This window comes from Vanacampus margaritifer, chromosome 8 (assembly GCF_051991255.1).
Source record: "Vanacampus margaritifer isolate UIUO_Vmar chromosome 8, RoL_Vmar_1.0, whole genome shotgun sequence".
Classification (NCBI taxonomy): Eukaryota; Metazoa; Chordata; class Actinopteri; order Syngnathiformes; family Syngnathidae; genus Vanacampus; species Vanacampus margaritifer.
The window spans coordinates 16374478-16387194 of NC_135439.1; the positions used below are offsets into that span (position 1 = coordinate 16374478).

The following is a 12717-nucleotide window of genomic DNA, read 5'->3' on the forward strand; positions in this document are numbered from 1 at the left end:
AAATAATAAAAACGCTTCAAAGGCCAAGCTTTTCTTTTGATAGGCTCGAAAGCGGAAGCGTTGTTGTACATAACGGCCTTGACTGCTCTTTTCCTCTCCACTATGCCACTCAGCTAATTTCTTTCCTGATAACGGCCGTTCAAAACACCAATACGTAGTGGCATTGATACTGCCTTATTTGAAAACATGCGGACACATTCCTTTGTGACGTTTGAATCAATTGATTCACGATGAGTACAGTTGGCGACAACTGGCGAAGACGCACGAGGAGCTTTCGAGCCAGCTACAAGCTAACAGGAGGACGAGGTAACGAGCCAGCCGTGCTACGATGCCTGAGCGAGGCCAACGCAGAAGGGGATCATGAGATGGAAGACGATATTGGCTTCTTCAAGCAGGGTGACTTGGAGAGAAAGGTCATGGCCCCGCGCTACAGCCTGCTCCGCGAAATCGGGAGGGGCACGTATGGTGTCGTGTACGAAGCGGTAGCCAGGAGGTCTGGTGCCCGGGTAGCCGTGAAGAAGCTTCGATGCGACGCACCGGAAAACGTCGAGCTCGCCCTCCAGGAGTTTTGGGCGCTAACAAGTTTGGAGAAACGCCACCAAAATGTTGTCCAATTGGAAGAGTGTGTGCTACAAAGGAACGAAATGGCTCAAAAAATGAGCCATGGGAACAAACGGTCAAAACAGTATCTGCGGCTTGTGGAAACATCTCTCAAAGGTATTTTATTTTTTATTTTTTACCCCCATTGGACGAACGTTAGCTTTTTGTGCTAAGTCACTATAAAGTGCTTTAAAGTGACGTCGGTACATACAGTACGTTCTGTTTGGAGAGTTTCTTTCATGTAGTTGCCACTGACCACGCAATATGTCCGAACGTTTGTTTGAACGCTGTCTCATTTGTAAGTTATATGACGTGGTCATGTAACTAAAACAAAATTGGTCAAAAGATAAAATGAGAAAATTACAGTTCTCGCAAGGCTACAGGGCAGTAGTGGCCATGACAAACTTTATTGGGGGATGGTCTTTATTTAAAATGCTTTAAGGTAGCTCGTCTCACCCTAAAATGGAGTCAGCTGTGTTTGCAGCTTTTCAAATGTGTTTAGTCCATCCCACATAACTGTCATGACACATTTACTAACCTGCCAGCCGTACTTCCTGTTCATTTCACCATATCAGGAGTGACTGCAAATCTTTCCCAAAAGGCACCCATTGATTTAGACTTGAAACTTAGCATCATGGGACACGCCCCCAACCTCAATGACACAAATAGAAACAATGTAGCCCTAGTGTCAACTGCAACATATATTAAAAAACATAATTTTAAAAACGGGAGGGGTTTTCTTTTTTATGCCCTGGTCAGACCTCAAGAAAATAGCCCGATTTTGACCCGACAGTTGTGTCGCAGACAAACGGGGTATGTCGTTTATCTGTATGACGTCTAATTGGTCGATAATTATCGGCCACTGAGATCGTGCATCCCTAATTTTTGCTCATCTTGTCGCACAATGTGACATGTCCCATGTCGTCATCTTTTTAGTTCTGCAGCATTGACCAATAGCGACAGAGAGCGAAACGTCAAACCTGACCAGCATGCTATAGCTTTTTTTTTTTTTTTTTTTGCTGGTTATCTCATGGGACTGAATTTTCATTTTAATAATCGTGATTTCAACCTCTGAATAAAAAATAATTGGATTGTTTTTTCCCCCATAATCATCCAGTCCTACTTAAAATGGCTGATGGAATACTTCATATCTGGTCACATGCAGTAGTCTGTTCTGGTAACTTTCTATTACAGTAAAATCACTGCTCCTGAACAAATGTCCTCTATGTGTTACAGGTGAGAGAGTGCTGAAGCCATCAGAAGAGCCATGTTACTTGTGGTTTGTCATGGAGTTTTGTGAAGGAGGTGACCTCAACCAGTTCATCCTGTCTCGGCGGCCTGACTCGCATACCAACAACAGTTTTATGCTGCAGCTTACCAGTGCTGTGGCTTTCTTACATGAGAACAAGATTGTTCACAGAGACCTCAAACCGGACAATATCCTCATCTCGGAGAGATCAGGGGCTCCTGTCCTCAAGGTTGCAGATTTTGGCCTGAGCAAAGTGTGTGCAGGTTTAGCAAATGTCACAGAGGGCAAAGAAGTTGAGGACAAAAGCAAAAATGTCAATGTCAACAAGTTTTGGTTGTCATCGACTTGTGGCTCCGACTTCTACATGGCTCCTGAAGTCTGGGAGGGTCACTATACAGCCAAGGCTGACATATTTGCTCTAGGCATCATCATTTGGGCCATGTTGGAGAGAATCACTTTTATTGATGCAGAGTCCAAGCGAGAGCTCCTTGGAACCTATGTGAGACAAGGAGCAGACATTGTACCTGTGGGTGAGGCGCTACTAGAAAATCCAAAGATGGTCCTGAACATCCCCCAGAAGCGCAGGTCATGCATGTCGGACGGAGTGAGGAAGCTGCTGCTGGACATGCTTGCTGTCAACCCTCAGGACCGGCCAGATGCTTTCCAGCTCCAGACAAGAATGGACCAGGTTATGGGTCCTGTGTGACTTGGATCCGGATCATCTCTCAGGTAAATGGTCCCATTACTTCTTTGAACTCTTTTTTTGCTTATCAGGATTCAGTTTTCGTTGATTATGGTGGCACCAAATAGACAAAAGCGGTATTGTTTTCCCTTGAATGAGAACCACATTTCCCATGAGGATGAGCGCATAGTTTCGTGAAAGCGGGATGTCCCGGGCACCCGCAGTTGGACTGAATTACGTTGTTTCCAGTGGCTATTTTCAATTTTTTCTTTATACAGTACTACTAACGTTTCTCAAGCATGTTAACAGCAAGACGGTGGTTGTGATCTTAGCTTTTTTATTGTATATACACACACAAACGCTGTGTTGCCTCCCATTGTGTTTACATTAGGGCTGGGCGATATGGCCGAAAAACAATCCCAAAAATTTTTTCTCTTCCAACCACTGCACAATTACGATTTTAATTGAAGAGGAAAAAAACAACAATATTTATTTAAAGTAGGGCTGGGCAATAAATCAAATTAATTTGATACATCGTCATTTTAAAAATTTGCTAAATCGTGAAATCAAATTTTGTCTTTTGGATTATTAAAAGCGTCTTTTGCGTTGTGTTATATTCAAATGTTTTTGTAAGTTGTAATTTTGCACAAGTGGCAGAATGCTGGATGGGTGATTTACAAGACATGCTTACAATAGCTACCAACTACTTCATTGTTGCATTTAAGAAAAAAATATGCATTTAAGAAAAAACTATGAATGTTAAGTTTATGTCAAAACTAATTTAGAATCAGTACACATTATTGTTGTCTCAACATTTTGCAAAGGAATTATTTTTGAATAAATGAAACCTTTTAAATAAATGTTTGTTGGTTTCATTAGATTAAAATCAATTAAAATCGCAATTGTCCTGAATGACTGTAAAAATCTAGATTTTATTTTTTGGGCCATATTGCCCAGCCCTAATTTAAAAGTTTCATTTCTATATTCATTTATTAAGTTTTAACATAAACTTATCATTCATAGCTTGTGCATAAAAATAGCTATTCATATTTTATACATAACTTGCCTTAAATGCCACATAAAGTAGTTAGTAACTATTGTAAACACGTCTTGTAAACCATCCATTCAGCATTCTGGCACTTGTGCAAAATTACAACTCACAATAACGTATGGATAGAACAGAATTTAAGAGCAACATCTTTTAATAATCCAGAAGAAGCCAAGAGTATTTATTTATTTATATTAGTGCTGTCAATGTTAACTGATTAAATAATCACAAAAAATTATCACATTAATCATGAATTAACAGAGATTAATCGCACAATTAATTTTGAACATAGATGAAGATGATCCTTTAGCATGACAGCGGATGGTTACGTTTAAGGGAGCACAGGTTGTGTTTTAGCAATAAACATAATTATATGCATTAAAGTAAAGCATTTAATAAATGTTTGCGTATTAGATTTAGAATATTTGTTCATGTCAAAATAATATATATATATTTTTAAATGTTTTTGACATGTTTTTGTGTGCGATTTAATGTTATGTGGAGATAAGTCTTTTTTTTTTAATTTGTGACTGAATTTTTTAAAATTTGTTTTAATTTATGTAACAAGCTACACCAGGACTTCACAAGCGGAAATACAATTTGACGCTTTATATTACAAAAAGAAGACATTCAATTCATATTTAACACAACTGCGTTAGCATGTTGATGTGGCCTTTAGCAACCATTTGAGTTTTTTAACAAGGCAGCTTTAAAAAAATTAATCGCCCACCACTGACTTGTAATTTGAGACCTTGTGGGATTGCGAGTTGATTTACCTCAATGGACGCCGGTCATTTACTTTCACACGTGATGATGTCACATGTGATGATGTATTTTGATGGCCCGTCGAAGCCGCAGCGAAATGAGACTGAGATGACCATCACGTTGTCTATAATGCTCGATTTTGGAAACACTGTGTCATGGTCAACCCTTTCTTGTTCACTCAGAGCATTTGATTTGCTCATTCTGGGTCGGCAAATAGTGAACCAACGCCTTGAGACCCTGTTGACAGAACTTTTGGTTTCCTGTCGTTTTTGGTTTGTACCTTTTTGAGTTCTAAATCTTCTCTAATGTGTATGTCTCATGACTCGCATGCCAGGTGAATTTCATTTCCCGCAGTGTCTGTGGTTTGAATTTCGTTACCAACATATGGTATAAATCTTTTTTGTGTGTGCAGAAAACATAGATCCTGCTGGATGAGAGATTTGTTTTTTCTATCATTTTCCCATATGCGCCTTTATTTATTGTGGAATCCAAGATCCTCTTGTCTCTCTTCACCTATGTATGGGTCTTTGAATGAATGTTCAACTCCAGAGCATTTGTTACAAAACTTTGGCTTTTCTGGAAAGAGTTTCTTTACCTTGTGACAAAGGTTGACTCCTGTATTATCAAAACATAGATTTTCCATAAAAATTTTTTAAAAAAATCAACTTTTTTTTTTGCTTTCAAACTGGTGTCTTCTAATGCTGTGTACATATCCTGGTCATTATTTTTGACATTTTAGGGCATGTTTGTTGAAAGCTTGAATTTTGGGCGTTTGGTGCCATTTTAAGATTAAACACGGGATAAACACAATTTGGCTGTTTGTCCTGTGGTTACACGAGAAATGGCTGAGTGTGGACCGGGACGTAGTCACCACCGTCTCAGTCTCGTACACGCCTCCTTAAATGCCTTCTTAGTGAGTTGCTGCTGTCAATCACAGCCAGACCCCGCCCAACCCTCTCCCCATTCGCAACCCAACGGTCCTCCGGGCATCACCCCCTTTGAGCGCCGATGTCAAATCTTAGTGAGGGGTGGAGCCAAGAGTCTGACTTCCTGTTGAGTTACCCTTTCAGGATGACTTGGGTCTAATTGTCATTTTGGGTTACTAGGCAGACTACCCGTTTGAGACTTGAGTTTGGGACAGCTGTACCCAATAAGAAGTCATGTATTGACGGGTTACATAGAGTGAAACTTTATGATGCTAGTTATTTGTAATACTTCAAAAATTTTACCGGACCAGACAAAAGGCGCAATTCCTCACAGTTCTCCACAATTCCTCTCAAAAAGGTTCTTACCATGGTGGAGGGGTTTGTGCGTCCCGATGGTCCTAGGAGCTATGTGGTCTGGGGCTTTTATGCCCCTGGCAGGCTCACCCATGGCAAAACAGGTCTTTGGTGAGAGACCAGACAAAAGCATGGCTGTCAGAGCCCTTATCATAAATCTGTGACCATGATCCTCAGTCAGAAACTGTCCACTGCCCTCTCCGGGTTTAGATCCTGTCCCGAATGGATAAGGGCAAGTATCTTGGGTCGTGTGCCCTCCGCTGAGGGCAGCATAGAGCAGGAGATAGACAGGCTGAGCGGTAAAGGAGCTGAGCCAAAAGGCAAAGCTCACGATTTACCGGTGTTTTTACTTTCCTACCCTCACCTATGGTCACGAGCTGTGGGTCGATATTGTGAGAAGCTCGGTCATCCAGGAGGGACACAGTCGAGCCGTTGCTCCTCCGCGTCGAGAGGGGCCAGTTGAAGACAAAGTGTCTGCGGAGAGGGAAGTCTGGGCTTCCTTGCTAAAGGTGTGCTACCCCTGACTCCGTCCGGATCAGCGGTAGTTAAATGGATGGATGGAAGTTCTGAGTTCACTATCAAGTGGACAAAATGATGTGCATGCTTTATGAAAATCTTAAACTGTGCACCAAATTTCAGTGTCATTGGCACTGCAAATTGTGCGTATCAAGTATTTGCCTCTTTATTTTATTTTGCACATTCATTTGTCTGTCTGTACTTGTACTAGATACTAGGAAAATATGTTGTTTTCAAGGCCGATGCCGATTATTAGTAGTCAAGGAGGCCGATAACTGATATTCAAAGCCGATATTTATTTTCAGTAAAAAAAAGGGGGGGGGGGGTAATTGGGGTTAAACAATTTTTAATACAAGTGGCAATCTTGACTTTGTGATTATGTCTTAAAGCATGAATGCTTATTGAACAAATTTCCAGACTTTTCCAAATGTTGAATTTTTTTATTTTTTTTTTAAATCTTAGACAATATACTTAATTTTGATTTTTAAGTTCAGGGAGCTTCCAGTGTTATCAGTATGTCTTAAAAAGCTAAATGGAAATTGGAAACACTTTTCTTTACTTTAATGTCGAAGAAAAACAAAATGTTCAGAAGGTTCCCAAGGTCAGCATCTCTTATGAAGCTAACTGAAAATTTAAATAAATACATTTCCCCCTGAGATTAAAATGGTTTTAGCTTGACCTTTTATCGGCCGTCAAATTTCGAAAAAAGACCCATACCAATATTCGTTAAAATGCCCAATATCGGGGTCTATCCCCACTTGTCACTTGCAGGACTGTCAACATCACATTCAGATGACATTTTTAATCATGAAAAAAAAAATACCTTCAAGTACTTACCATGGTGGTATGCCATGGCACGGTTCAACATAGTATGGAACTTGTGTGAAAAAGTAATTGTTCGGCCTCAGATGTTTCTACTATTCGATGTACTTCAATCAAATGAGCATCAACATTTGTTTAGCTTGTATTACTTTTAGTATGCTGGCATGTTTGTGCGTGTTCTAATACAAACAAAAATGTACTTGTGTGTCTGCAGACGTGCATCTTGACCTGGAGCTGCTACTTCACTGAAGTATCCCTGTTGTATGTGATGACTGTGAAGATACAGGAGGATGCGGTTTAATGCTTACATTTGTTGACTTCAAACTTTTAAGACCTTAAGCTAATCCTGAGTGAACACATTTTGTTTTTCCTTGATTGTTCTAATAAAAGAAGAAACTTTATATCTCTTGCCTTTTGTGGGTACCTGGAAAAACATTCGATGGCATCACCGTGAAAGAAATGTACATGGAAGTCATGGTACAAGCTACGATGGCAAGCGCATGGTTTACTTGTCTGGATTTGGAATCATCTTCCCCCTCTTATTTCCGTGCAATTCACTTTTGATTATAATGCTAATCTCACACTGCTTCTCTCTCTCTCCAGCACTCTATCTCTCCATCATACTTGCGCACACACCTGAAATGTCATGCTCCCCCATTTATTTTATACAACCTGTTATGTGCTCCCTCGCACACACTCATACCCGAAAGTTTGCAATTCTAAGTCACTTAGTCCATAATTGTATCCCAAGTTTTCGCTGTCTCTTGGCTGCTTTATATGAGAGATGTGTGTGTTTGTTCATCATGTGGAGGCAGGAAGTTCCGACACCCCTCTCTCTCCTGGTGAGCCTTTAAGCATTGAAACAAACGCGTTAGTCATTCTTCATTTTTATTTTACTCATGCTCTTTATTACAGATCAACAGCATAGTAGAATGTGATGAAAACTTAATTGTAAAGTCACGTAATTATTTACATGTCTGTAATTTATTGCATCAAATGAGAAAACTAAAGGTAGCCAAAGTTTGTCAACAAATGATTTTACATTAGTGTACACACCCACAGAGAAAGATCCACAGAAAGCTAAATTGTTTTTTTTTGTTTTCTTCTTTTATTCGGTGTTTCCGTACTTCTGCGTATTAGGGCCACGTATGAATATATATTTTTTAGAGGGCGGGGGCAATATTCCGAGAAAAAAAAATGGCAGATTTGCGAGGAAAAACAAAACAACAGAAACCTACAAGAAATGCATGTAGCGTAGCTATAGTCTACTCATGAGGATTCGTTGGTGGTTAATGGGACATTGTTCATTTTGAAAAAACTCGCAAATTTGTGACTTAAAGTGGCAAATTTGCGACTTTAGGAAGTGCAAATTTGCGGCTTTAGCAAGTGGCAAATGTGCGAGAAAAAACTCGTAAATTTGCGACTTAAAAATGTGGCAAATTTGCGACTTTATAAAATGGCAAATTTACGACTTTATAAAGTGGCAGATTTGCTAGAAAAAAACCTCAGAAACTTACGAGGAATGCACATAGCGTAGCTATAGTCTAATCGTGAGGATTTGTTGGTGGTTAATGGAAATTATAAAATGAAAAGGCAGGATGGAGACTGATCCATTCTTAATTGAAATTTTATTCATCATACACGGCAGCTAGAGCGACAACACTTCCTGTTCCCCCTATCAGCTGATGAACACTAACCAATCAGAAGCTAGCGTACTTTAGGTAAATGCACGTGAATGACAGAGCAGAAGATTCGACACATCAACTTTGCTACTTGTACAAAAAAATACCCAAATGTATAAACGTGTAAATAATAATTCTAGAAACGTAAATATACATTTTAACAAATTAACTTAAATGCTTGATCCTCAGTGTGCGGACCTTCGCAAATCGAGGCGTCATAGTCGCTGGCCGTACCCAACGCTTCAAAGAACAAATGCTTAATGATATGGTTAATCAATGCTAAATGAATTACTATCTTCTTATTTGAAAACCCGACTGAAAAGTATTGGCACAAATAAGTTTTTTTCCCCAAAATTTGCCATTTTTAAAAAAAAATTTTCACGGAATATTGCCCCTGCCCTCTAAAAATATATATATATATATTTCTACGTGGCCCTAATACGTTGTATGTTCACAAGTCTTGAGTGTATGGCTGACAAGCTTATGACCACAGGTTGACCCACACGAGAACTTTCCACAGACTTACTTACTCCTATAGTGCCTTCTAATAAGTCTCCAGAAGTGCAATACAGGTCCTTTTGTTGAACCAATTATTCAAGGAACATGAATGGTTTTGATTGAGTGCTTTTACTGTTTACAGTTTGATTGTCGGTCATGAAAGACAAGTGGCAAGTGATGCTGGCCCCATACACTTTTTTGTTAATAGTATTTAATTGTTCAGGTGGCCTTTATGTTCTAGAGGAGCAGTTATGTTTGATTCTTGTAAACGTTTTGCTAATATCGCTTACATGTGTTTGATTTTTATTATTTTATTTTTTAACCTTACCAAAGCGTCAAAATGCACTACCTCGTGTTTCTGTGCACCTTTTTGCTCGGCCTTCAATATTTTCCAAAAAACACATTCCACAGCAAGAGGATAAAAAAAGAAAATAATTTTTTTCAGTGTGTAGTTTTTTGTGCAATAATTTATGGGGGATTAGGACTAAGCAACACTTAATTCTGGTGTTTCCTTTTTGTTCTCCAATGTTTACAAACCTTCGAGGTCCTGGCTGAACAGTTTTTTTTTTCTCTCTCCCGTTTGTCTCATTTTATTACTTTCTTTCACTTAGTTACAATGCAGGGGAAATTGATAATCTTGATTTGAGATGATTTGTTCTGCTTCTATATAACGGAAAAAAAACCCATTGCATATTGGTTGACTACAAGAGGAATGTTTTTGAACACAAATGTACTCTATGCAAGTCTCACTTTGACAGAAACTCAACAAGTCGACTCAATTTACTTGCGCTGATGGTTGTATTAAGCCTTTATTCAAATAGTACTGTATTTTCAGTGCCTCAGACCTGTTAGTGCAGCTGATGGGTTAGGTGACAATTTGTACTGCTTCCATTCTGTTTCAATAAAGGTTGGAAATAAAAGTTACCACCCGGTTATCTGTTTGTTTTTAGTAACTACACTGCATGAGCGAGTTGTGTAATGAAGAGTTGGGGGTATTTTGTCTTTGTGGGTGTTTTTGAATAGTAACATGCAAATTGGCCACCACGTTTGGAATTTTCTAAAAATAAAATGGAATGGTCACTTCAAATACCTTTTAAACTCCATAATTTGTAAATACAGTAATAAAAATGCCTATTGACTGCTGAAGTAAAAAATAAAAAAATCCAGTTTTTTTTTTTCTACACCAAAATGCATTGTACGGTACTAATATTAACGTGTCCATTATTCCAACTAGAGTTAATTTCATCAACGAAAACTAAAAAATAATTTCATCAACACACATTTTTAGACTAAAACCCTCACTAATAAACTATAACTGGGACTAAATCAGTATGTGTTTTTGTCGACTAATGAAGACGAGACGGAAATTTACTTCACTTAATAAAAACTGGATTAAAATCTATGGACATTTTTTAGACCATTAACAAAAACGAGAAGAAAATGATATAATTTTGTAAAATCTTGTCTGCTAATCTGTAACTGTGTCACACAATGACACCCGAGTTCTGACCACAGAGGGGAGGTGGATTCACGGTGAAAGGTGAAAAAGAATAAAGTTATCGTTATAATGTAACATGAATCCAACAGCTATAAAGTTCCAACAATAATGTTAATCAACTGCTAACTATTGGTGGCTAATTTACTATCTTAAAGCATGGAGCCATAGTAGCCACTTGTTGATATATTGTAATTGTGTGTTAAGTTGTTTTTCATCAAAAAGATGAGAACATTTCAAGTGAAATAGTTTTAGATTCGAAATGTTCAACATTATCGGCTGAAAAAAAAATACAGGGGTTAAATTATTGTCCTGACTAAGACGTTGACAGTTTTTGCTGACTAAAACAAGACAAATAAAATGTGACTAAAAGATTGAAATGCTAGATTTATTTTTATTTTTTATTTTTTTCTGGAGAGCTCAGTATTGTTCATTCGGTAATTTTACCGATTTGACATGTCATCATCATTGCTCTCCTTTTTTTATATATGTATTTTTTTACATATATATATATATATATATATATATATATATATATATTTTTTTTTTTTTTTTTGTATGTGGGTGAATATGTGTATGTGCGTGCGTGCATTAATTAGTTCACCTAAAACCTATAAAAAAAATAAATAAATCCCATACCGTTTCCCTAAACCGATCACTTCCAGCCAGAGTCGTGAGGCCGTCAGGAAACCCGAGAAAGGACTAAAGAAAAGAAAAGAAAGTGAAATCCAGCACCGACCAGACACCACCAACCACCCACCGGGCCACCAACCAGAGTCCTTCACCAACCCCAGAGACATCTAAATTTAAACAAATCAGGGAGACCGCAAGAGACCAAAGGAGAGACTGAGGAAAGGAAGGAAGGACAGACGAAGCGGAGTGAGATCCACAGACACCAGCCTCCACCGATTCAATGACCTGAGGAAGATTGTGTCTGAGTTTCGATAGATGCTGGTGTGGTGGATCTGGCGTGCATGAAAATCTCCACCAAAGAGGGGAGCCGTCGACCCCCGCCAGGACATAGCAAGCGCAACACCTCAGGGCCCCCCAGGCCGCGGCAGCGCCAAAGGACGACCCCCGGGCCCCGCAGGGGCCACCGGCCGGAGAGCAAACCCAGGAGCAGGAGCGCCCCCGACTCCAACGCGGCCCGCGCCCCCAACCCAACGCAGCAGGACGGGGCACTGCAGGCCCGCCAGGAACCCCACCGGCCCACAGCCCCCGCTACCCCACGACCCCAATATTCTCTTATTTGTCATCTAAATCAGTAGTTGTCGACTTGTCACCCTGGGGAACGCATATCTTTCTATTGTTGCAAAGTCGTTCATTTTTTAGTTTAAAATTAGGCTTTGAAAATACATGTACAGTACGTTGCATTTTTAAACACTTTAAAATGACTTTGTCAGCTGCACTGTATTTGTTCACGGATACAATAGTACATGTAAATGTTTACTACCTGAAGTGAGAATCACTGATCTAACTCCACTCCAATTTCCTCTGACAATTCAAATATGCACAACAATGACGAACATAACCACAATTTGCAATAAGTGAACAGTCTGAGTTTGCTGCCTAGAGATGCTTCAGCCTTGAGTTTTTTTTCCCTCCAGTAACTACGGTAAAAAGCATGCTCAATCGGGTTGAGATCAGATGAATAATTTCTTCATTATACGCAGAATACTGAATTTGTCTTTTAAAATGTGATTGCTCGTTAGTTCGTTGTTGTTAGTGCCTAATTGGACTTGCACCAACGTACCTGTCTGATCTGTTGAAACCCTATTTTCCTCCAACACGTTGGGCGTTGGCACCATGTGCAGCGCATAGGGGGCGCCAAAGCGATGGGAGGAAAATGATTTGGAGCAGGTGTTCTATGCTGTTTGTTCACGTTTAATATGATCAAACAACAAAGCCAGGCACACCTCTGTTCCGTGACTTTTTTTTGTCGGTGTCTCAACACACTGTTTTTTTATGTAATGTCGTGAGGAAGCGGTTTGGAAAATGCATGGGTGGATTTTGTTTTTGTTTTTAATGTACAGCACTTTGGTGTCAACCTCTGTTGTCTTTTAAACTTGTCCACCAAATA

At 39.3% G+C, this 12717-nt stretch overlaps 1 protein-coding gene across 1 annotated transcript; it reads left to right on the forward strand.

Moving 5' to 3' along the window:
- Positions 1 to 36: 36 nt before the first annotated feature.
- On the forward strand, positions 37 to 10066 carry LOC144056702 (serine/threonine-protein kinase 35-like). Its single transcript, XM_077573710.1, has 3 exons — positions 37 to 717; positions 1837 to 2578; positions 7177 to 10066. The coding sequence occupies exons 1-2, from the start codon at positions 231 to 233 to the stop codon at positions 2553 to 2555; spliced, it is 1206 nt and encodes a 401-aa protein (XP_077429836.1). The 5' UTR covers positions 37 to 230; the 3' UTR covers positions 2556 to 2578; positions 7177 to 10066.
- The last annotated feature ends 2651 nt before the right edge of the window (positions 10067 to 12717 follow it).

Coding starts and splice junctions, on each gene's coding strand:
- LOC144056702 (XM_077573710.1), top strand. CDS start 231: ATGAGTACAGTTGGCGACAACTGGCGAAGACGCACGAGGAGCTTTCGA. Junction 718..1,836: donor TGTGGAAACATCTCTCAAAG/GTATTTTATTTT, acceptor TATGTGTTACAG/GTGAGAGAGTGCTGAAGCCA.